Below are 25,276 nucleotides of genomic sequence, written 5' to 3'. Positions count from 1 at the left end.
GTAGAGAGCAAAAGCAAACCATAAAGGTACCAGCAGTCACTGAGCACAAAGGACAAAAGGTAAAATCTGTAAGAAGTATTCACTCTCATTTTCTGTTTTTCTCATTCATTTCATTCATTTTTTTTCATTCATTCTCATTTTTCCAAGGGTTATCTAGTCTTCCACACAGAGATTTTGATAAATACTGTGTATATTCTTAAAAAAAAAAAAAAAAAGACCCCTAAAAACTTACCATATCTACTCCTTAATCCAAGTACTAGGAAAAGTTCTACTAGCCCATTCCTCCAAATTTCAGTTGTCATAATATATATTTGAAAATTCACCCTCCATTATTTCAATGCCTGCGCAATAGTTTATCTAAAAAGGAGTGACACCGTTACTACATTATTTTCTGATCCTTTCTGCTTCAGTTTAGCCATGATACTCATGATCTCAGCTCCATGTCTTAAAAAGGAAAACTGATGTTTAGTTAATACAATGTTTTGTATTAACTAAAATGGTAAATTATGTAGCCACTGTAGACCTCAACAGGCAACTCGGAGTATGTTTACTAAAAATAAATGATATCTCAAATGGAAGAATGGGATCTAATGGCACTATTGCTAAAACATAGCTGGTAGCCACAGGTCAAAAGGATGTTGAAACAGTGGAAGAAGCTGCAAAACATGTCTTAAATGGCAAAAACCTGAGCAATTCAAGCAGTTCTTGATCTGTAATAGAAAGAAGATTAAGAGGTGATTTGATCAGAGGTTACAGTTCTGTATCTGCAGGGAGATCCTGAATGTAATGGTGGTAATGTAACGAGGTCTTGGGATTGAAGGCTTGTCTTCTCCACTTCAGATAGAAATCACCTGCGCATGTAGCAGATTTTCCATCACCTGATGCTTTAAAAGCCACACTGGGTATCTTTTTAAAGGATAATCTGTAGCTGCGGATATCACTATATCATGTTTCTCTGCTTGTGTCACTCAGGATATCGGGGAGATAATTGTTCTCAGTGGTTCCTTCCTGCCTTGAAGTGCACAAATGCAATCAATCCTGTAATCCATCCTGCCTGATCCATTTTGGCAACTGCAGAAACTGGAACGGTCAGGCTGCGCTTTTGTGAATAGTGTCACCTCAGTACAAATAAATGCTAATTAGCGAGAGTTCTCCTGGTACTAATTTCTCAGTAAAGGAAATGGAGAGGAAGTTGGAAGTGAATCTGATGGAATTATGGGAAGAAGTTTTGTAAATAAGCAGGCTATGTAAGTGTCAAAGCTCTGTGCTGTTCTGCACAGCAGGATTTCCACTAGCAAGGGAGGAGGATTACTGAAGCTCTCGTCCAATTCAGTCAGAAATCTAGAGAAGATTAACGTTGCCGTAGATCTCTCTCCTCCCTTCATCAGTAGTGTCTAGCAGAGACATGCAGAGGTTTTCAGGGTGGCACTACTGGTGCGTGGGCCATTCATGAGTTTGAGACTTGGTTGTTTATAGCATGAAGCAAAATTTTCGAAAGGAGCCACTTGTTTTATGTGGGAGATACGAATTTGAGATAACTAAGGATGTAAGATCCAGCTCAAAAGTACCCATTTCCCTACCCAAGTAAAAAAAAATGACATTTTCTGGGATCAAAGAGGTTTGAGCTCTGGAGAGCCCTGTAATGTCTATTGAAAAGGTTGTGAAGGTTGAGACCAATAAGTCATTCATTATTGTGCTTGTTTTGCCCTGCCTTCCAAAGTTCTTGCTTCAGAAAGCTTCACCTTGACAGTGTAGTGAGCTGCTGTGGGCCCCATGCGTGTTCAGGAATTTGACTGCCTCCACAGATAATCTGGAAGCAGAAAAGTCCTTGAACTTACTGAAACCTACCAAGTGCCTCAAGGTGGAATGGGTCCTTATCTGAAGATAAGGAAGTTGATCATTGCAAATGTTCAAGCATGCAGATTGTGATCAATGGATAATGTAGTTACTCTCACAAAGAATGACTGTAGATACCCTCCCAAAGAAAGCCATCGATGAAAATGCTAGAACTCCACAGCTAGCTCAAGGAATAAATGTGCTTTAACTAGACTACATCATTGAGCAAGTTTGTAGTTTACATTCCATCTGTATGCTGACCATGTTGCAGTGTGGTACATCACACTACCTGTTTTGTAGGTAATAATGCAAAAAAAAAAAAAAAAAGTGTTGTTGTGATTCCACTACATCTGCATATTCTTACAGTAATATACTAAAGTATTCATATTTACTGAATCCATATGTTTTAATGTTTTATAATGTTATTAATAGTTTTTTCCTCTAATTGAATTTCTCTGCCAAGATTTGCTCAGGGATTATGAATAGTAATTCTGTTATTTTTGGCTCTTAAAGTTGAAATGTATCTTACTTTCTAAATCCATTTTAGTTAAAATATGTCAATAGTTCTTCAATATACTTATTAGAAATCAAGCTTGTAATTTGATTCTTTACCTGTAATAGAGGATTATAAAACTGTAGTCTTGTATGTTTTCAATTTCCTTCTGCATAGAAGTTCTGCATTGCATTACGTTTCACCTTTATGGACATCTACACAAACTAAGAAAACAGGAGGCATATAAGCAAAAAATTTCAGAAAGATACCTTAAAAATAAGAACATGGCAATTTTGAACATTTTCTCAGTGGCTGTGATTTTGCCCTACCACACCGTTGGACTCCTCCACACAATCCAGAACTAGATGGAATGAAAATGAAATTGTTTTTGCATATCTCCTTACTGGTTGCATTCCTTTTATTCCTCCATAAGATTGTAGGTTTTTCTCTATCACACTCACAAAGAGCGGTTGTTTTTGTAGAAAGGCTTTTTACTCGTACAGTCCTGCTAAACATTTCACTCCTGAAATGTAGTTACTGAAGTTGCTATGATGTGTTGGTAACCATAGCATATGGATGCTTCTTCCAATACTCTTTTGCGAAGAAGTTGATAAGGTTCTTGTCATTGAGAGTAAAGAGGCATTTTTCATCTGTTACTGGCTTTCAGTTGTTGGTTATTTGATTTCAGGTTTGGCATATTTATATTAATTTCTAATCTTTTAGTTATAAACAGAGTTTCAAATGTAATGCTTATGTTTGATACTAAATTTAAGACCACCCTGTTGTATGCCTGAGTTTTGTTTTAGAGAGAGTTGGCTGACGAGGTGTCTGTTTCTGTGCCTTAGAATATGAAAAACTTACTCAAAACCAAGTAGCGCAAGAGTTAAGCTCTTTTTAGGCAGGAAACCAACCAGCCCATATGTGGGCTGTGCTACCGTGTCCTGCAGGCCTGGTGTTTATGTGAGTTATGTGATCATGTCCTGTGTATCACAGCCTGTGGTTGATCATTAAATGTCATTATTTGCTTTTCTATGTCATGCCTATGCCAGGGAACAGTTGGACTTTTACCAGTTTATAAGCACTGGTGGAAGGTGTTTGGTTTTTAGATAGTATTTCTGCAGTGGCAAAGTCACCTTGTAGATGCTCTTACAGCTATTGGTATAAACTGAGTCTATTTTAGGCAGGATTTTTTGCAGGTGCCTGAGCTTTACCCATCTCCCTTGCTTTCACTGAGAATGGTACAACATTTTGGCTTTACTACATTTATCCAAGTTATCAGAGTCGCATTAGCCCGGCCACTGACCCAAGGCAACCTGCATTGGCGTTGTTCTAAATTTACAGTCCTGTTGGTAACTGCAGTGTGTTGTGCCTTGTAGATGTACTCTGATGGACCTCATACCAGTTTGTCTTCTGCTGTGGGCTACTGGGTTCTGAATTAGTACTGGTTTGGGGATCATCCCTCCGCAGCCTGGAGGAGGCGACACAGAGTAGCTTAAGGTCAGCTTCATGTTTTCAGATTCTCTTCACCAATGTGGTTTTGTTTGCTTGTTTTTAATAAAAATTTAGGTGTTTTAAGAGTTAGTGACAGCCAGTCAGGAAAAGGGCAACGAGGAATGGAGCGTTCATCATCTCTTGACATCTCTCTTGTCACACTCAGAGAAATACACCTACCCTCAGGACTTGAAACATTGAGGAGATGTGATGTCCCCAGTATAACAAACTGCTATCCGTTTCTTAAGAATTGACTTATCTTTATGTGATTTCTTATTAAGCCATGAGATGCCTACTGGAATGTAAAGCAAAATGTTTCCTCTGCAGAATTTTTGCTGACATACAGGGAAAATCCATACAAGGAAAGCATTGACTGTATTTTCAACAGACTTACAATTACTTACTTATTGATTATGTATGTATTTTGGTAGGAAACGATCAATAACAGCAGGTATTTTTTTACTTTTTTAGGTTAAGTTCCATTTATGCTTTGTCCCGGCTGCACTGAACAAACTAATTCACTAGGTGGATTTAAGGCAAATTTTTTTCGGTTTTACTCTAATATTTAATTAAGATATAAAATTGTAGGAATATAGAAAATAGATACTAAAATTTTTGATTAACAGTTCTCCCAGCTTTCAAATGTTGTTCTGTGAAAAAAAAATCTCTTCTGTAGTATTTAATTTTCTTCTTGAAGAAGTGAATATATTCCAGGCTCAGAAATCTCATGAGTCAATTTATTTTCCTTGCTTTCATTCATTGTAACATGTTATTTATGTACATCAAAAGGTAGAAAATTGCAAAAAGTCTGATTACGTCTAAAATTCTAGAAGCTTTATCATGATACTATTTTCCTTGAAGAAATACTAATTTGGCGTGGTGTTTCTTGTATTTTACTTACCTGCAAGTTAGATTTATTCTTCTTCTTATGGTAAGATTTACCCAGTCTTGTATTTGAGCACCTGCTTATCTTTTAAGCTTTCTTCTGCAGTTTGAGTGTGCCTGTAGTCTTCTGGTTACAGGGCAGATCATAAGTCTTGTTTCACCAACTGACCCTGCTCCACATCAGGCACACACGACTACGGTATTGCAGTGGCGAGCCTAAGAGGAAACAGCAACAGTTTAATGTTTTCTTCAGAGTTCAGCTGCTATGTATGCTCCACCGTACAGGACTGGAGAGCCAAACTAAGCTCTCTGGACAAGAACCTTTCTTTTCTTACCTCTGCATAGGTGTACAGGTATGCATCTTTGCACTCCCCTTGCTGAGCCCATCTCCAGTTTTCAGCAGGATTCCTAAGCCCTGTACTGGAGGTTGGTGGATTCCAGCAAAGCTGTAGAGCGACTGGTACAGCATGGACAGGCATGTACCCACGATCGCCCCTGCAGCAGCAGGAAGTAATGGAGGTCCCAGGGCAGTCCCGAAATCCTCCCCAGGCCGAGGGAGGAGAGGACCCGGTGTGAGTTGTGTTTAGCTGAGTGCTGCTGGAGTTGTTAGTGGTGGGAGGGGAAGAAGTTCTCAAGTGCATTTCTCCAACTAAGTGTAAAACAGTACTGATTTGGGCTTTTTATAGACATGGAACCATCTTTTCTCTACATGATTTCATTTTAGAATAATTCATTTGGTTCATATCACAGAGCTGTCCTGCAGGAATGGTGTTCTGGTATTTGATACTTCATAAACTGTTATAGAGTAAGAAGACATTTCTTAAGCTCATGTTCTATATTCAGTTCAGCACTGAGCAAAAGACTTTAAATTCAATTCCTTGTTTACCCATAAATTATAAGAAATGTGGAAATAACTCCTTTACCTTCCCTTCCAATGCTGGATATGCTATTATTATTAGCAATGTGGGAGTACATGTAGGAAACAACAGACTCTGGAGATTTCTAACTAATTAGGAGCTTGCTGGTTGGCGTAAATAATGAATTATGAGTGAGCTGGTACATGGAACAGTTTGATTTTTAAACCACAAAGAGTAACATAGCATTGTTAACAAGAGAATAGAGACTGACCTTGAATTAGTTGGAGAACAGGTTGTACAGATGCGGTTGCTTGTTGGATTGGAAATGAAGTCCCAGGTTTGTTCTGATATTGGGCATTTTGATAATACGCCGGTGGGATTAGTCTGTACTAATAATGTCAAAGCAATGCGGATGAGTAAACATGTGATATATAGCATTATAAGAACAGTAATCATGTACGATTTAAGAAAGCAAAGATGAAAAATGGAGAGATTGGGCTATCAAATGGGCCTGGTTCAGGGCACTTCGAGGGATAACAGTCTCTTATAAGCAAAACCAGCTTAGGTAGTTTAATTTCTATCCGCTATGATTGCAAACAACACAAGCTATAAAATCTTTCAGAGGTGCAAACCTAATGAAACTGTTGCATCCTCTCAGATGACCTTACCTGTCAGGTAACAGTGAGCCTTTCGCACCACCACTCCCTTACAGTGGTGCATCTTTCCCTCCTGCCTACCAAGGAAGAGTGTTTAGAGGTCTCTGTTCTGTTGGCAGCAGAATACAGAAGCTTCTCAGAGTAGATGGTAAAATAGAGCAAGCCTGGTCATTAATTTCCATGCCAGTATTTGCAGGGAACTGTGTAATCATTTGCTAGCTTAAAACACTGCATGTGTCATCTGTTCCACATGTCACTTCAAGGAGCAGAGTAATTCCCAGCATTGGATTGCAACCTCAAAACCTATGTAAAAGATCAAAACGCGGTATTATGCTATGGCAAAGGATTAGGCATGCGCAGTGTGTTGTTGTTGTTGTTGTTCTGTATACACGTTCTGACAAAGTATTTGTTAAAAAAAAATCTTGGGTGGTCCTGAGAACCAGATTATACTACTGAGAAGTACAAATGAAGGATTCAGTTTGGGAGGTCAAGTTGAGAGGGGAATTTTCCTTTTGACTCCAGATTTCATGATCAAGTAAACCCTGAATTAACATTTGTGGCACACCAGCCAAGCACCTGAGGTTGCGTCATGGGTGCAAATGTACAGTATTTTTGGTTGCAGTAACTACCGTGACTAACTCTTGTAATCATTATGAATACTTGCAGGTTTTTATAAAACTGAAAGCAGCATTTTGATCCATTGCGTCTCCTACAGCTATGCAACATGTCTACATGTTCAGATGCAGGTAATCACATCTGTTCTTTCTGAACTGTCAAAAAGGCCAGATGTGAGCAAACATTTTGTAAGGTCAATAGCTTCCAAATTATGCCAAATGATGGTTTGATGTCAGCCAAGTTGGAGAACGCACCAGGTAGCTGTGCTACTGTCTGCTTCTAACTGGATAGAGATACGATTTGAGCAGTCCCACAGTCTCTTGTAATCTTATCTTTTTACAAATATACACCTTCCACTTTTTAAACACTCATTTCAACAGCCCATGCTACTGACTGAATGCACTGCAGAATTTTGTCTTAGCAGAAGCTTTATATGCATAGGAGAATTCTTGCCCAAGCACTTAAGTCGTGCTGCTGTGAAATGGTAAAAGTGTGAATAACTGAAGTGAGGTCATCACCAACCAGAATTGAAAGAAGAGCCTGTCAGAGACCTAGAAAGGAGCAGGAGCATTGCATAGGATGATGCTGTATCTGCAAAAGATGCAGCAGTTAACCTTATTAGAAGTACTATCAAGGTTTACAGAATAATTCACTGGAGCTGGAGGCTCTTCTGAATGTTTTCCTCTGCCTGCCACCATTACCTCTGTGTTGCTCAGGTTTGGCAATTCTCATTCAGGGCAGTTGCTCTTCATCCTGAAGTCAAGATGTATTAGGTCATCTTCTCAGTCATATGGAAATGACTAGAGAGATGGATGATCTCTCATCTGGATGATCACTCATCTGGGTGATCTTTAGGACTTCATGCATTTTTACCAGAATATCTCAACAGCTGGTGGTTTTAAGAGGTCTTCTCTGACTGGAAACACTGGACACGATGTATGATTGCTTCATGGCTTTCCAAACAGTTGCAGCTCTGCTGGAACTGTATATATGTAGATTGCCTTGTCCAGCAATGTGCAATGAGGACATCTCTTTTTGAGAGCTTGAGGCTTTCCGTTGCAGGTGACTTGCATTTGTTGAGGTCTACGGGGTTAGCTTAGTATTTTCCAAGAATGCTAAATGGGCAAACTGGAGAAGGTGTCCTAGACAGCATGTGAGGGAAATTTTATATTCAACTGTAACCATGAAAGCCCTTCACTTGCTTTATACCTGTTCTGTGGAGATTTCACAGAGTTACAGTGGAGATCTATTTGTGTTAGAATAAGGAATAAAGCTGTTACGATCTGATACATTCAAACTCCATCTGAATTCTTGTTATGTTCAATTGTTTTGATTAACACTGACATCTACTAGTGGCCTCAAAGTGCGTCTGGATCTAAAATTTTCTAGTACTGTTATATCATTGTGTCTTTTACTCTTCTATTTAGTTAATAGTTGAAGTATTTTATAAAACACAGGGTTCAGAGGGAGAAAGCAGAAAATGAGAAAAGATAGCTTTTTAAAAATGTGAAACAACTACCTGTAGTTGTGTTGCCAGACTTTGTGTTTATTGGTTCTGTATAGTGTACCAGCACATTGGTGTAGTTCTTAATAACCTTTTACAGAACATATGTCTCAGATTTGTCTATATGCAGAGCAGTGCAGACAGAACTTGTGAATTGTATCATAAAAAATCTCCAGATGTACACATTATTTCTTATTAACATACACAACGATTTTCTTGGGAAGTAGATGACATTTTAGAAAGGCAACATCTGTGTTACCACTTAAATTTTAATAATGCTAATAATTTTATTTCAACAGAGGAGTTCAAGGGCTCAACAATAGTTGAATTAATGAAAAAAGAAGGCACCACCCTAGGGCTTACAGTATCGGGTGGAATCGACAAGGATGGGAAACCAAGAGTGTCTAACCTTCGTCAAGGAGGAATCGCTGCTAGGTAACCACATCTCAAGCCACAAAATGCATTATAAGATATGATTGCTTCAGAAATACATACTGCATCAGAAAGGTCACTAACAGATATGTGACTAGATGCATCTATAATGACAGCCCATCAGACCAGAGAAGCTTGGAGAGAATCGGCAGCAGCTGGTCCCCTTCTTCCCTCAAGGCTACTTTGACAAAAACAAGAAATACCAATGAGATATTTGAAAGTTGTCATGAGACTAATTAAGTTTCTTCTAAATTGTATACATTCTTTTTCTCTGTTTTTTTTGTGCTTAAACAAAAACTTGAGAGAGAAAGCATAAAACACTGATGGGGAAAAAATAAAATGGAAAACCTAACCATAGTGCTACTATAATTTATTAAAAAAAAAAACTATTAATCAACTGGTTTTAAGATTAAGAGGAGTCTAGAGTCATAGCTACTTTGCTTACTGTTACAGAGGAAACAAAAATGCTGTTATTCATGAGTGAAACAAGTCAAAAGATCAAGATTAAGCTAAATCATTCCAAGTAACTGAGCAGATCATATGCTTTTGGGCTCTAGCCTATCTCCTGTAACTGTGATATTAGCTGTGAAGGCAACTGTTGTCCAAAAAAATTAGGTTTAGACACTTCCCAAAGAGAGAGAGAAAGATGAGGGCACGAAGAAGACGATTTTCCGGATCCTATGCCCAAACCAGTCAAATCATATAACTCCTTTATTGTACAGCTGGTTTGTACATCAGAAATTAATAATGCAACAATGTTCTTTTAATATTTAACAAGCTACACTAGATTAAGCTCTTAAAATGCCACTTTCTGTTTGAAAAATAAACTTTTTTTTTAATCTAGAAGAATAGAAAAATATTTCTTACTGTCACTATACAGTAATTTTTAGGTATTTTGGGCCAGCAGGTCTGTCCTTAACAAAGGAATATGTACTTTTTCCTAGGAGTGACCAGCTGGATGTGGGTGACTACATCAAATCTGTGAATGGAATCAACTTGACCAAATTTCGCCATGATGAGATCATCAGCCTGCTGAAGAACGTTGGCGAGAGGGTTGTTTTAGAAGTGGAGTATGAGCTGCCTCCAGTCTGTAAGTAATATCGGAGCAAACTGAAAACAATGCAGAATAGCAGACATGTTGTCAGTAGTGAGATGAGCATGGCTGGTGATTTTCATTTTTGATTGTGATTGTTTTCTTTTTTTTTTCCCCCTGTCATATTGCGGAGCGTGGAAGCAGTATGAAAGAACTAGCAGTACAAGGGAAGCTCTCAGAGATGTTCAGATGTTTTAGGAGCGTAAATCCAGCCAATGGCAGAGCAGAGTTGTCAGCTTCCACTATTTTTTTTTTCTTTGTTTGTTTACAGTTTTGAATACTGGGAATTAGATTAAATAGATTACAGGGCAAGAGAATCCTTCTTGTCATAGTAAGATCTTCTGACATGAGACCAATGAATATCTGAGAGTTCTGCCTCTGCCTTTTCCTTCCTTTTCTTCACTTGCAGCACCTTCCCGCTCTCCCAGATAAACAAGATACTTTGAGACTTTGCCAGTCTTCTCTGACATCACTTTTATGCAACACCTCATTTCTAGAGCAGAAGACCCAGTGGGGTAGGCTATGGGGATACATAAGCCTGCAAGAATTGTGTGACTGAAACAAGGCCTTCTTGCTGAGCAGGATTGTCTTCAAAATACAAGTTTATGCTGACATGGAAGTCACAGAGTACTACTGAACATCTTCCTTGCCTCTCCTTTGCTTTTTCTTTTTGTGTTTATGTCTGTAGGAGAAAATCAGTGAGAACTGAGGCTGTCAGGTGTGAAGTGAAAGCTAGAGTTATGATGAGTTGGGAACCTGGGACCTTAAGTGGTCCAGTGGAAGGAGTGAGTGGTGGGTGACTGCCTTGTACCAAGGGGGTTGCACCAGCCACACCTTTAAAAGAGTATGTGCTCCTTCATGCTGCTCAGTGGAGGGAAGAAGATAGGATTTGCTGGTGTTCGGACAGAAAAACCCGCAGAGCCAGCTAGGAAGCTCTTGTCTCCTTCAATAAAGACTTTCATCGCAATAGATGCCAAAAAATCCATCACTCTCTTTGGTGCTCAGAAGGGGATGAACTTCCCACTGCTTTCTAGCAGCTGGAGAGTTAATTACATATTTGGTTGCTTTTATGACCTCCTGACATCCACTTTAATATGTTTGGAACGTTCTCTGTTAATTAGTGTTCACTTGTGGTAAGGGAACTTCATGGTCAAAACCACAGTATTTGAGTTAATGAAGTCAGCTGAGTTCAGAATTATTTTGCTGGAGATGTAGTTGTTTCGGGAGCATTGTTTTGCACTTATTCAAGTCAACTTCCTTCCATTTCATCCTCTTTTGGCATATGTGCCACTCTTGTCCACTGATACAGGATTTTGATGTGCTAAATTACAGTAGCAATCGTTACATTTTCTTTAAGTCCTTGGAATTTCTGACTCTTTCATAAAAGCAGGGGTAATAAAGTTGGAGATAATGAGCAGTCTAGTTGTTCGCATTAACTTCTAGTGAACGAGCTAAACACAGTGCCTCCATTATACACAGAAGTTTTCCAGTAGGTCACGTGGTGAAGTCCTGGCACCTTCTTTCCTGCCCCATACATAATGAAATTCTACTGTTGTTCTCACGGTTGCCCCCTCAGAGAGAGGACTATCATGGTTTCAGAGTGGGGAAACATCAGTACTTTAATAATGATGGATTAAATCTGGTTGAGCACTAGTAATCCCGCTCTCCCTAGTGCTTTCTTCCCTGTCTGGCAGTGTTCACAGCAGGAGCATCCAGCTGCTGTTTTCAGCATGAGCCACCTCAACATTTCAAATTGGAACGTGGGCTGTGCCTGTCTTGCATCTGCCTTTTGTCGTTGCTAGAGGTTAAGGACTTCTTTCCCCTCCCAGGCTGTGACTGGGGTGGAAGGACAGCCACCCGAATGGTTGTTGTCCAAGTGGAAGGACGCTGCGTGCCGTTCCTCGCTGTTGAACTACAGGCTTCACGTATCCCCAGTGGAGGTTACAAGCCACACCAAGCAGATGAGGAAGCATGGATTCAGCTTGAGCTACATGCTGGGCCACTTTCAGTTGATAGGAATGAAGGCAAGAGTTGTCTTCTCCTCCCCGTAGTTCGGTCCTTTTCAGGCAGTAAAATGTTTCTAGCTGGAAGGGAACCAATGACATGGACATCAGTAATATGGTCTTGATCTTCAAGCTGTAGCAGGAGTTATTGCAATGCAAAGCAATGCTTTGAAAGACCATCTTTCACCTGGTTTTGTAAGGAAATCATTTATGTGATTTCACTGAGTTGTTCTTTTGATTCTCTGCAGTAACTTTTTTAACAGGGGGTTGAAAGACTCCAAAAGAAAAGTACATTACGGTACCCTTCATGGAAATAGATACTTGAGCGAGTCCCCGAGCAGAGGAGCCCTCAGAAGGGTGTGCAGCAATGAGGGTACACCACCTCTCGGGGCCTCTCATGGCCAGCAGCACATGCTCCACCGGCTGTGCAGCCTGTGGTGTGCATTGCCCCTCAGGGTGTCCTAACGGAGGACGGGGAAACTCTGGTCATTGCAGGCAGGAGCATTCAAGGACATACATTTTCATTAGTTCTTGTGCTCACAGATCATTTATTTTATAGCGGATTTTTCTTTTTAAACTTTATGTGTGTTGCGCTGTTTACAGTATCTTACTGAAAGATGGGAAGTATGCACATGTGATTTTGCCTAGTGTCCTTTTTCCTTTGCCTGTCCCTTTTTCCAGGGAGTTCCTACACCCTGCCAAAGTTTTTCCTGTAAAAGCTAATAGTAAACTGGCTGTTCGTCACTTTATGGCAGTGGTTTCAAATCTCTGTAAAGTGGATTATCACACCCAAATGTGTTGGTCTGTGCGTTAGTCATCTCACCTCCTAACCCAGCTGTGCACCACTCCCCTAATGCTCACAGAGAAGTGAAAGATTTTTCTACTCACTTACCAGTGATGAGGGAGCAAGTTATATTTCGAAAATGGAAAAAAATAACAAATCCTTTTCATACAAAATAATTTTTTCATCTTAATCTTGCAATCTAAGATTAGAGATACACCATAAAAATCTCAACTTTCTGGACTTCAAGCGATACAAATAAATGTTTTCATGACGGAACAACCAACTCCATAGGTAGCTTTAAGAATTTAATTTTTCAATTTTGGGTCTGACTGTGTATTTCCATCTTTTCTAGCTCTCTCATTTAACTATAAGAAAAGATAAATTATGCCACAATTAAACAGTAAGGCTGAAATTCTTCTTCTGCTGTATGCGTCTATGGCTCTCTTTCCAAACCATTGACAATCTGCAAAATATCTGTCCAAAATTCTCTCAAAAAGAGGATGAGTTGTATTTGATTTTAGAATTTTAATCTGACTCTTCTGTAGTGAAGTCTTTTCAATGATATGACCAGAAACACAATAGCTGACTTAAATTGGAAAAGGTGCAAATCTGGGTGTGTAATTAGAAAAATGATAATAATAATTACATTTTGGAATCTTTTTCTTTTTTTTTTTCTTTTAGCTGTACAAGGGTCAGGTCTCATCTTTAGAACTGTGGAAGTTACTTTACATAAAGAGGGGAACACTTTTGGATTTGTAATAAGAGGTGAGTTATTATATTTGAGTTGTCTATGTTTTCTAAATCAGAAAAAAAACCCAGTAAGTTATGGCACTAAGAAATGGTTTCAAGATTTATGGCCTACAGTTTGTAAAAATCTCTGTGATTTATGTATTACTTTTTCCATACATTAATGTACTGCTTTTATGAACCACTGTAATTATTTTATTTTTTTGCTGAAGAGAAATAATTAATCAAGTATGCCAAGAACATTACAAACTTCATTTCACATAGACTAGATTCTGCTACGATTGAAATCAACAGAAGATAGTAGTTCTTAGAAAAGATTCACATATATTATTTGTATAAATTAGGTATGAAATCTGATTGATCGTGCTGATAGCATGAATTGTACAACAAAAGTGTTGTCACTGACTTAGAGAACAGAATAAAACATGTAACTGTTAAATAATATACCCCAATGATGAATTATTAGTTTCTTCAGGGGAAACTGTGGTTTTTATTTAATATATAAACTCCTTAGTGGCCACTCATTATTCTGAGTATACATGAAGTTTGAATGCTTTTTTCTCGGTGCGGCAAACATTGCAGAACAGTAAGTTGTCACACTGAGATCAGATCTGCAGAGTAGGAGTCCTAAGGAAAGAATATACATTTATTAAGAATCACTTTGTAGAAATACTTTATAAAGAATCATCAATACCATTCAATGGTCAATTTTATTTAAGATAAAATTCAGTGGACATTCATACTAATGACTTGAACATTTTTTATCTTTTTTTTTTGCCCGTCTGTAAGTGTGCATGCTGCAAGACTTAGACTTGCCTTTTGGAAATGAGCTTTTATAAAAAGCACAAAATGAAGGTGTGCTTTCTCTCACTTTTCCCTTTCCAGGTGGAGCACACGATGACAGAAATAAATCTCGTCCTGTTGTAATAACATGTGTTAGACCTGGAGGGCCTGCTGACAGGTACAATTCATCTTTCTCTGGAGTGCATGTGAAAGAGAAATGGAGAAAGGTGAATTATTTGTGACAGAAGTTAGCTTTTGGAGTGAAGTAGATATATTCAAACCTATTCCTTTGAAATTCATGGTTTATACATTTAATTGTAATAATAGTAACAGTAATAGGCAGCCACAGAGGCCCGACGGGTCATGGTGTATGTGAACTTTAATTTAGTATGTTGCATGTTTCAAGACTTTCCCGTTAAACACTTTCAAAATCAACCTAAAATAATTACAACAAATGCCTGCAGTAGGTCAGAGCACATTTTTTGCGGCCTTCACACAAGTAATGTAGCTCTTAATTTTGCTTTTTGTACTCTAACACCACAATCTATTTCTCTTGCACTTCAGAAAAATACTGTCATGTGTTTGGATGTTGTGTTGTTGTTTTAAGACGTTTGTAGGTATCTCCATGTGAGCTCACACATGACTTCACCTGGACAACTTCTGAGTACAGATTTGTGTTTTGTCCCAATGAACATATTTGTATGTAATACCATCTTGTATCTATATAAAGAAAAAATATTCATTTTATTTATATATATGAATTGTATTTTTAAATGGCATTTGTGTCCTTAAACTATTAAAGAAACTTATAGGGCAATCTCTTTAAAGCAGGCTGATTTTCTGTAGCTTATGGTGACATTTTTGACCTTGGCAACATTAATTGAGAAGCAAACATTTCAAGAGAGCTTTTGTCTATTGTCCCTCCCTTTCTTCCCACCTCATCCCCATTGCTTCCTTATTTTTCTCCCTGATTTTTGAGCTGACAACATTAGTGCTTCATTTTCTATTATAATTCTGAATACATTATGAGATACACCTGGGAGACTGTACATTTATAGCCAAATTATTTATAGGTTGGAAGAGAAGAAAAATTGAATTATCCAAGTAAGAGATATTTTTTAAGAAAATCAGTAAAAGGACATTCATCTTTTGCAATCTGTTTCTTCTCCCATGTGTTTGCACCTCATATTTATTTTTAAGAAAATATCAGGGGAGGAGATGTTTATGTATGAAAGAGGAGTTGTGTGGACAAGGCAGAAAGAAAGCATATGTTGAAGCAGAAGCTATACTTAGCTGCAATTTAACATGACTTGATTATTTAGCTATGTGTTAAGCCGTTTTCCAATCGCTGACTTTCCAATTAGAGCAATTTCCTTTCCTCTGTGCCCTCTGAATGTTCTCACCGTCAAAGTAAATGTTAAGTGTTAAGGCAAGAGGGATGAAAGTCAGAAAGGGTAGGAGAGAATTGCTTTGCGTAAAAATGGTATTCTCTCCAATTCAATTTGTCTTGTATTAATGAAGATCATTCCTTTAATCTCCCTTCAGAGAGGGCACAATCAAACCCGGGGACAGGCTGCTCAGTGTGGATGGGATCCGACTGCTGGGAACAACACATGCTGAAGCCATGAGTATTCTCAAACAATGCGGACAGGAGGCGACTCTGTTGGTTGAATACGATGTCTCCGTGATGGGTAGGTTGAGGAGTGGGCCTTTAGTTCCGGGAACCATCTGTGATGTTTTGCTGCCTGTTTTTGATGAGCTATTTTAGAAGTGATCATGACCTGTTACGCTCCTGGTAGCACTGCTGTTCCCTTCCACATCGTATCATTAATCTTGGGTTCATAAGGAGGTGAGCAGTATTTTACTGTAATTTAGCATTCTGACATTTCATGGTTTGTAGAGTGAAACCATAGTGTGGATTCTAGCAAAGTAACTTTTCCAGTGACTAGTTTATAATAAAGGTTAATGAGGTGTAAGCATTTCTATGTCACATGGAAGAGGGGTTTACTTGCTTTAACAGGAATTCTTTTGCCTTTTGCCAGCTAGATATTAAAAAGTCACAAAACTGCCACATAGAAAAGAAAGGAAGAGAAAATTGTTAAGAAATGCAGAGGTGGCAAATCATGGCTTAAAGAATGAGCTTACACATCATACAGACTTTGATTGAACTCATTGAAGATATGGGAGGTTTTTTGGAAAGTCAAGGAAAGCAGATGATTTGGGTTTGAGTTATTTTCATTTGTTTTGGAAGTTGTCATAGCCCCTCCATTTTTGTAAGATACAGAAAATTCGTGGCAGCAAGAAATAGAAATACTCACCAGTCAGACCAAAATATTTCTTTTCTATTTGAGGATCTTTCTCTTCTTTTCCTCCTTAGTTCCACAGTCAGATTTCTAGCCCAGCAGTAAAGCAGCCTCATAGGAATTTGTGAAATAGCACTGTCAAACTTCAAAGCCTTGGAAAAGATTAATACTTAGAAGAATAATGTCAGATATTTCTTTATTCTAGAACAGCCCTCTTTGTTTTTTCTCTGAGACAGATTTTTTTTATTATTATTATATATATATCTCTGTTTACTTAAGTAAGAATGAAGTGACAGTTTTGCAGGGTCTTTGGCAAGCCTGCTGGACAGTCGTGCAAGGTTCACATCCAGAAAGGTGGAGACAGCTCAGCATCTGTAATCTCCCATCAGCAGGAATCTCCTATATGGAAAATGGAAATGCAGGTGATCTTGTAACCTGAAGAGAACTAGAATTTAGGTGTTTTCATTTATTTCTTCTTTTTTCTTCGGAAGATGACAGATGACCAAACCCTATCTATCGTGACAGTTAAAACCAGATTTTTTGTACTCCATTTTCTCTATGAGCAAGATCTCATTGAAAGAAGAACCCCTGGCTTTAGACAGTTGAAGTTCCCAGCGGGGCTTTCATTTCAGAGAAAACTCCCATCCCCATTCTCCTGTATTCCCCAGGGAGGGAATCAACCTCAGTCTCACTGAGGATCTTTTAGAAATCTTTCCAGGTTTGTGTGAGGACAAGACCATGTAAGGTGAAGTTCTGTTGTGCTCTAAGTTGCAGGTTGTTCAAGGCAGAAGGCTTCTTTTCAGTGCTATCTGGATAATGCTCAGTGTAGGAGGATACAGATCTTAGTTGGAAATTACAGCCTTATAACTGTACAGGCAGTACCTACCGGCTGGTCTCTTCATGTCATTCTCTCTCTGAATAAACTCTGCTAGCTCCCTTTTGTTCTCAGTAACAAATCTGGGCTTATTGTTCCTACCTTCCTGGCAGTGAGTGTGTTATCCTGTGGAAACATAAGGAGGTAGAACCTGAGACTTGTGGAGTCAGAAGGCAGGAAGGAAAAGGGAATCAGACACTGGGACGTGTACGGGATGGAGAGTTTACTGGAGGGATCCAGTAAGCTCTCTTTCTAGTACATTATGATTTTTTTAGATTTTATCTAGCCCCCAGGAGGGTTTGATTTTTTTTCCAGTTTGCATGCCCTGTATAGTTTTCTAGCAGTGGCATGGAAAATTTTGTGGGGAAGCTTTCTTTGCTTTTTTGCACTTATGACCATGGTACAAAGGCTGAAAATCACTCATCCTGATCCATTGATTCCTGGCCCAGGAAAACAGTGCTGATTTGAATCTTTGCTTACTTCTACTCAAGAACAGTGAAGTTGGGAGTAACGTGAAAGGGGAGATACTCCAATTCCCGACAATTATGTTGCCCTCGAGACAAGCTATTTGTAATGCTGCCTCAGGGTTGATGTGAGTATGAAAATAGGTTGAAACAAGAGGAACAGCATTGGGTAAGGTGGCTTATCAGTAACTGATGCTTGAAACTAGTTTAGCAGGTTAGCCTGCTGAGAGGGGCCAACAATGAAAAGGTTATGTAAAAGTCTGGTGCATTCTATAGGGTCCTCCCAGTATAAATATTCGGTAGAATATCTTACTCCTAGAGATATAATTGTACCATTACTTGCTTTAATATCTTCTGTTAGGGGATGGTTATATCCTGTAAAGTAGCATTGCATGTGGCCAGAACTGGAAAGAGCCATAAAATATATCCTGATAGCATGAAATTGGAACTTGATTTGAAAAGGTTACGCTAGATGAAGAAAATAATCCTGAACTATTTTTCAGCTGCAGTCCTGTAGTGCGTAACTGACTTTTTATACTCCTGTAAGCACAAGCTATTTCAAAGGTGCTGTGTTTCTTGAAGTTTGGTTCCTTCACCTGGAAACTTCAATAGGTCACCTGGGAAGCTTGTACATTTTATTGTATCTGGAACCTAGACAAACTGGAGTGAAAAAATCATCAAAAGGTTCTGTGCAGGGTAATTAAGTGTGTATATAATGTAGGAGATGTGGCTATTCCCATTGAACTCTCTGGGATTACACTTGTGCTTGCTTGAATACATCCTGAAGTATCCTGCTCAGCTGAGTCCTAGGAAATAAGCTTGTCAATTCAGCTTCTTGGAAAAGGTGTTGTTAGATTGTTGGGTCTTTTTTTGTCTTTTTTTTTCTCTGCTGAAAATGTTCCCAGGTTGGTGTGTGGAGTGTACTGCTGCATAGTTTCAAAGAGACTTTGAAATAGTAGTTTAGAAATACCAAGATAATCCCTGAAGAAAATAGGAAAACATCATTTCTGAGAAAATATTTTATAACCTGATAAAAGTTACATTTGAAGTTGTGGAGGTAGCAGTCTTCCAGATGTCTTTCTGTTTTCCAAAACACCTCCTCTGCAATGCAGTTGCAATGTGGTTGCTTATACTCCTTGTTGATTTTAGAGGAAACTACCTGCAGTTTTTAATTTTGTGAGGCTTTAATAATGCTGCGCTTCAGTGTTTGCAGAGGGGATGGATACGGTGACTGGCCTTACACACAACTGTGTGGAGGCAACATAAACTTTGTGGGCTTTATCTCTTCTCTTTGTAATCCTTACACCTGAAGCTGCCAACCTTTGTGGTCACATGGATCGGCTATTTTCAACCAGTGGTGGGAGAGGTCTGAATATTGTGGCTCTCTATGCCATTCTGCTTACACCTGTGCCCCTCGTGTTGTGGAGGGGAAGGAGTAGAGGCAGAGTGGTGGCTAGCAGTGACTTGCTGCTACTGCCAAAATAATTTTGCAGCCTGAATCTTTTCCTGTGGCAATCAAATGGCAAATATTTAGTCCAAGCTATAAACTTAGGTTGCGAAGACTGAAGTTCTCACTGTTTGGCAGTGGTCTGAGTAAAGTATCCTAACGAGCTACTCACAGGTTGAAAGCTATAGTTCAGGCATCCTCAGTTAGAGTGAGACTGAGAATTAGAAGGCAATGCTAATTACAAGTGGCAGAGATTCACACTGCCCCATCTAAAATGGGAAAATAAAAGTTTAGAACTTTAGCAGAGCAGATGCAGTTTCCCTTCAGGTTTTCCAAAGTCTGCCATGATGCTACTGGGCTTTCTGTTGTCTCTGTAATTGGGGTTGCATCTGCTTGTGTAATCTTCCATATTTAGTCTGAAAGGGAGCATTCAGAAAAGTTCAAAGGTAATGACTACCTTGAGTTTAGATTCTGACCCATGAGATTTTTATGAAACTCTAGTTCATAAACTGCTGCTACTGAGCTTTTGAGTAATCTGCTTTTAAAATCTTGGATGTTCTTGCTTGGGTTATCTTTGAATTAAGGACACTATAGTTAAACAAAACCCTTAGCCAGGACTTTGGCAGAAAAGTAAGCTTTTGTTAACTATTGGCACCTGAGACACACATCTTTCTCTCTCATCTCTTTACTGCGTGTTTCTTAGTTCAAACCACTCTGTGGTCTTCAGGAATGAAGGAACTTATTGCACATTGAAATTCCATATGTTTCTCTGGCTTCTTTAACAGTTCTGGCACTTACTTGAGCTGGAATAGATTTTCTGGATTGTGACATCTTGTAATTATTCTTTGCAAAACAGATATGGTTAGCTTGTTTTTTAGTCCCAAGCTACCAGAGTCACCCTGACATAGAACCGGTCAACTTTAGCTAGAGCAACACCCTCAATTTTCTGAACTCAACCTTTACCACTGATATAACTTTCTAGAAAGGGAATTATTCAAGCAGTCATTTTTTAGTAAATCTGACAGCAGTTTAAGAAACACTGTCCAAGCCTTTTGTCTCTCTAAGTTCACACATTCAAAAAAAAAAAAAAAAAGAAAAGAAAAAAAAACAAAAGGTGATAACAATTTTATGAGAGTACATTTAAAGAAATCTGCCTCATCCTTCAGCAATTCTACGTGACAAGAAGAGCTCTAGAGAGAGAAAGTTTGAATAGTTTAAACATCAAGTGAGGTCATCTGTGATTCAGCATAGACTTTCAGTAATTTAGAAAAAAAAAGAAATATGGGAGAAAAAAGAACTTTTGGGGTGCCCCTTAAGTTTCATAAAGCGGTGCCACTGAAGCATATTCAGAGCTGTGGAGACCTTAAAGAGCTGTAGGGTTTTACAAAACCAAGTAACAGGAGCTCAAGAGACTCCAAGGACAGATTCAAGATCCTCGTACACCGCATACATGTTACAAGACCTTGAAAGTTGAAGGAAAGTCAGGAAGCTTGTAGGATTCCACGCTGCCTTTTTCTTTCTGTTTCTCTATAAACTTAAAATTAACATTTCCTTTGTCTCTTCCAAGTCTTTGACAAAACAGATAGGTAGCATAGTGTAGCATTTCACTGCCACTGCAGGTCTCCTGGCTGTCACAGAGGAACAGACCGAGACCCCTTGAAATTCTAAATATGAATTAGTTACTTAAACCTTTAAAGAATGCTTCCTCTCTTATGTTGCTTCAGAGACAGATTGAATGAAAATTCATGTGCAAAGCAAAGGTCACAATAGCTGTATTAGTTGAAATATTACTCTGCGTTAAATACATACACAAATTATGCTAGCAGACAATGTTTGAAGTCAAAAAGTGGAGGATGCCAGTTGGGAAATGTCAGGATTGAGGTTGTCTGCTCAGCCTCTGTCCAACCAGGTGTGCATGCAGTGCAGTCACAAGACCCACAGGAGAGATAATAACCTTTTTATGCAGCTATTCATTTTGAATTTTCTTTCTGTCTTCAGTATGTGACCACAGGCTTATCAAAGGCAGTGCCCAGATCCTTGTCTGAATGCAAAGTTATTAAATTCCTGGTGGTTTTTCTTGAGGCTCTAATCCTGCCACAGTTTGAGTGCTTCAGGCAATATGCAGTTCTCAAGGAGAAAACCTCTGTGTCCCAAGGTCATTCCAACTGTTTTGGCTCTTTCTTAAGGCAGAAGTTGACATCTTTCTCTAACAGTTCCAGAAATACCCACTCGCAGGTGTGTCGCTAGGTAAAACACGTGGGATTTTTTTTCTCTCCTGGAGGCCAATGCACAATTCATGTTCACGCTGTACAAACTAAGCAGGTATTTAAATTTACATGCTATGGCACGTTAGTCTCTCATCTTACTGTACAAGTTCTTTGTTTATTAAACACACTGCTTGTGCTTTCTGCTGTCAGTGCCAGATGCCTGCATCAGGGACATTAGTATGAGCTGGCAGACAGGTGTGAATGTATACAATAAGTAAGTTCTCTCTCTATAGTGCTAGCTTGATTTCATCTTGTGAAAGATCTGTGTTTCGGGATATGGCTTATCCTTGGCACCAAAGGAGGCTTTTTCCTTCAGGCTTGTCATTTTTTCTGCTATCAAGTTTTCTGGCTTTCAGGACTGCTTTTTTTACAATAGCAAGTCAGGGTTATTCCTTTTAACCCTTCATCTCTCGTGCTGCTGCTACATATGACATGTTGACTTCACTGGGTCTCATTATAAGCCTATAAGAGGATTGATATCTATCAGTCAAGCACCAGTTCCTACTTGCTTACCTGCTTTAATCTACTCTATGTAGCTGGTTTAAAAGGAAGATAAATACCTTTTTAACACCTCTTGAGATAAATGGGTAACGTGGAAACCTGAGGTAAATAGGCATTATGATTTAAAAAAAAAGATCCATCATTTTGGGCTGGCAAATTCAAGACCCAGTTCTTGATTCATCAGTACTTTGTGTGTTCAAGAGATAGGGCTGCTGACTGCTGATAGTGAAACAAGAAAATGCTTGCAGTACAGTTTAAATGTCCTTTTCAGCCTTTACAGAAACTGTGACAGAAAGAGAATCTGGTACTTCAAAGCAGCATCCAGGTGTCTCCTCCATGTTACACGACCTTCTTCTTTTTCTTGCAGTTCCTTCTGTTCCTTACACATCTGCCATCCAACTCATTCCTTTGTCTTGTGGATAAGACATTTGTTTCATGAGGACTGCTGAGTAGTGAAAGAGGTGTAGAATGGGGCCTTCTAAGAAAATAGTATTTCTCTTAATTAATGACTGTGTTGCATAAGCAACTGTCAGTTTGTCATTTCCCAATATTTGTGTAGGCTTGCATCCTTAATGATGTTGACAGATTTTTATGTACCATTACCTAGGTTTCTCTGTGGGAAAAACTTTATATCTGACATTACATCTGTACCCAAATATTTCCTCAAAAGAGCGAGAACCATTAAGCCCACCAGTCTGCTCCCTGTTAGCCAGGTTATCAGACCAGCTGTCCAGCACAGTACCTATGTACTTCCTGGGGACCAGAAAAAAAAATGAGACACACATGTGACCAGTGGGTATCAAAGACATTTGCTGACAGCGAAGAGTTATAAAGGTGCAGGACCCTATGTTCCTTCAGTCCATTTCATGCAGGTGTGATGCTTTTTTCCTCTGTTCTTGGCTCTTACCCTGGTTCCTAGCTGCATTACTGTCTTTTTTTCCCAGCAGCTACTTGATTTTCCCTTTCCTTACTGACCTAGTTTGAGTCTTCTGTTCTAGAAGGTCCTAAAACCCCAACATGCTATTCCCTCTCCTTACAGCCCAGTTTTTTCTTCTGTCTTTTGCCAAGTAAAGCTTAGTAATTTTCCAACACATTTCTCTCACGCTGCTGATTTCCCTCCATAAAGTCCTTTTGCAGTTTTCATGCCTGTCCTTCTTTAGCCCTTCCTCCTGTCCCTGTCTCTTAGCAAACCATTCCCAAGTTTCTTGTACTGCAGCTTCTTTCCAGATCAATCACTTTCTCACCTCAGTTCCTCCCCATCTTGCCCAAAAAGTCCTACTCTCCCCTCCTCCTGGCTCTTCTCTTGATTCTCTGTGCCAGATCTGTCAGGTAATGAAGGCACATAGAGAACATGAATTTTCAATAGAAAGCCTACAGAATTCTCTGTGTGCGGGCAAACCAGTACAGTTTTCCCTAATGATGCTCTCAGACACAGCTGACCTGTTTCAGCTGAAATAACTAAGGGAAGAAAAAAAAATACAGCCTGAGAGATGTAACCATCAAAAGAAAAAATCACACCAAATGTTTGAACTGTATCCAAGTTTTAAGTTGCAAGCAATTAAAATCAAGAGGTTTTAAAGAGAAAAGTCTATGATTCCCAAGTATATTTGCCCTATAGAGTTTTTTTTACTTTCTTTTCTCTGCCTGGTTATGATTTGTTGTTACAGTTTAATAGCCATGTTGCTAGTAGATGGTTACAGAAGGGAGGAGTTGTCACGTTTTACAATGATTTCATAAATCTTACAAGTATTTCTTTCTTTACAAACTTCTTGATCATCCCTAAAGAGAAATAAATGGAGTTTAGCTGAACTATGTAAGTTACAAATTACTCTAACAGGTCCAATTAACATTTCTCTCTAGTGCTTTTGAAGCTGTGAGCTTATTAAAAGCAGCTTAATAAACATTGCTTTGTATGGGAGAAAAAACTGTAAAGGTGAAATGAGATGTCCCTGTAACAGAAAACTAGAAGTACAATTGAATTGTCATAAATAACTAGGAAAGCGTGGAAGGGTTATTACCTTCCAAGTTCCACTTTGTACATGAAAATATTCTATATTTTATTTACTGGGTACCGAGAGTAATGGACAAATTTGTCTTCAAAGACTTGTCAGGCAGGTGGAACCTATAGTTGTATGCAGTTAGTCTAAACAGTATACAGTTCCAAAAAATCAGTCTGAAGTATCTATTGTATTTCATGGTGGACATTTATTAAAGTAGAGCCTTCCTAATCTCTCCTCCTGTCTCCTCTGAAAGCACATGGTCTGAATTTTTTAGATGCTAATTCAAGGGTTTGGATCCTCAAATGGAAGCAGCCTCTGCCTATTAAAGATATGCTATTGCACTTCTTTTAGTGAGTGTTTAAAAACAAATGATGGAAGGACGAGATTGCTGTAATAACCTCTCATGTCCATCATCCAGGTTCCAAGCACGCAAAGGGAAGGAGCAAATAACCGTCATATATATTTATTAAAAGCTGGGGAAAAAAAGGATTGGTCAAATCTTTCCACTTTGCGTAAGGGCTATCCAGATATGCCATGAAATGCAGTGTGAAAGAGAATTGCCATCTCTACTACATGCTAATACCTCTGGTCAGCTGGAAGTTAGTCAAGAGGTCTTTGAGTAAGTTGGCTTATCTGTTACTTAGTGTACTGGTCAACAGCAGACTAACAAGGATCATGAAGTATCCTGATTTGTGCTGGTCTGAAAAAAAACTGGGCAGGTAGCTGAAGTACTTAATTCAGAGGGCAGGTGTGAAAGTTTTACAAAGAGGATGATAATTAAGCTTCTTGGAGATTAAAGGATATTCTACATGTGCCATGCAATTTAATGCAAGAGAAACTCTGTAATCAGAAAAAATCCAATTAAAAAAATTCAGCCTTGGATTTGGTTTAGTGACATTGCAGTCATCCAAGGGACTAAGGAATAAGGGACAGGTTTTATTTTCTTTATATTGAAGAAACTTGGGCTGTAACCCCAGAAGCTGTCTCTAAAAGGGCCCATCTCTAAGGAAATAACAGCAGCAGCAGTAAAAGCTTTGTTCCTGCCTCCATTCCAGGGAGAGGGGAACACTAAATGTGTCCCAAGACTTTTGTTGAGAGAGATGTTTAAAAAATCCAGGACCAAACTACTCCATCCTCTGGATTTTTTTTCATCGATATGACACACACAGACTGTGCCTGACAGGTTAGGCGAAGGGGAGAAAACCTGAGAATCCTTCAGATAATTTTCTGGAACACCTGTA

The 25,276-nt window shown here is 38.9% G+C and overlaps 1 protein-coding gene across 1 annotated transcript in view; it reads left to right on the top strand.

The window, feature by feature from the left end:
- Positions 1 to 25,276, top strand: part of GRIP1 (glutamate receptor interacting protein 1) — a 156,268-nt gene that overhangs the window by 63,784 nt on the left and 67,208 nt on the right. Inside the window, exons 4-8 of the mRNA XM_086739948.1 lie at positions 8,637 to 8,772; positions 9,714 to 9,859; positions 13,331 to 13,414; positions 14,282 to 14,357; positions 15,725 to 15,870. Coding sequence (XP_086596074.1) covers positions 8,637 to 8,772; positions 9,714 to 9,859; positions 13,331 to 13,414; positions 14,282 to 14,357; positions 15,725 to 15,870 — 588 coding nt within the window. The remainder of the gene's footprint in view (positions 1 to 8,636; positions 8,773 to 9,713; positions 9,860 to 13,330; positions 13,415 to 14,281; positions 14,358 to 15,724; positions 15,871 to 25,276) is intronic.

This window comes from Chlamydotis macqueenii, chromosome 1 (genome assembly GCF_036417535.1).
Source record: "Chlamydotis macqueenii isolate bChlMac1 chromosome 1, bChlMac1.mat, whole genome shotgun sequence".
In the NCBI taxonomy this organism is placed as follows: domain Eukaryota; kingdom Metazoa; phylum Chordata; class Aves; order Otidiformes; family Otididae; genus Chlamydotis; species Chlamydotis macqueenii.
The sequence above is the reverse complement of the archived record's forward strand: the minus strand, read 5'-3'. Positions and strand labels throughout refer to the sequence as shown.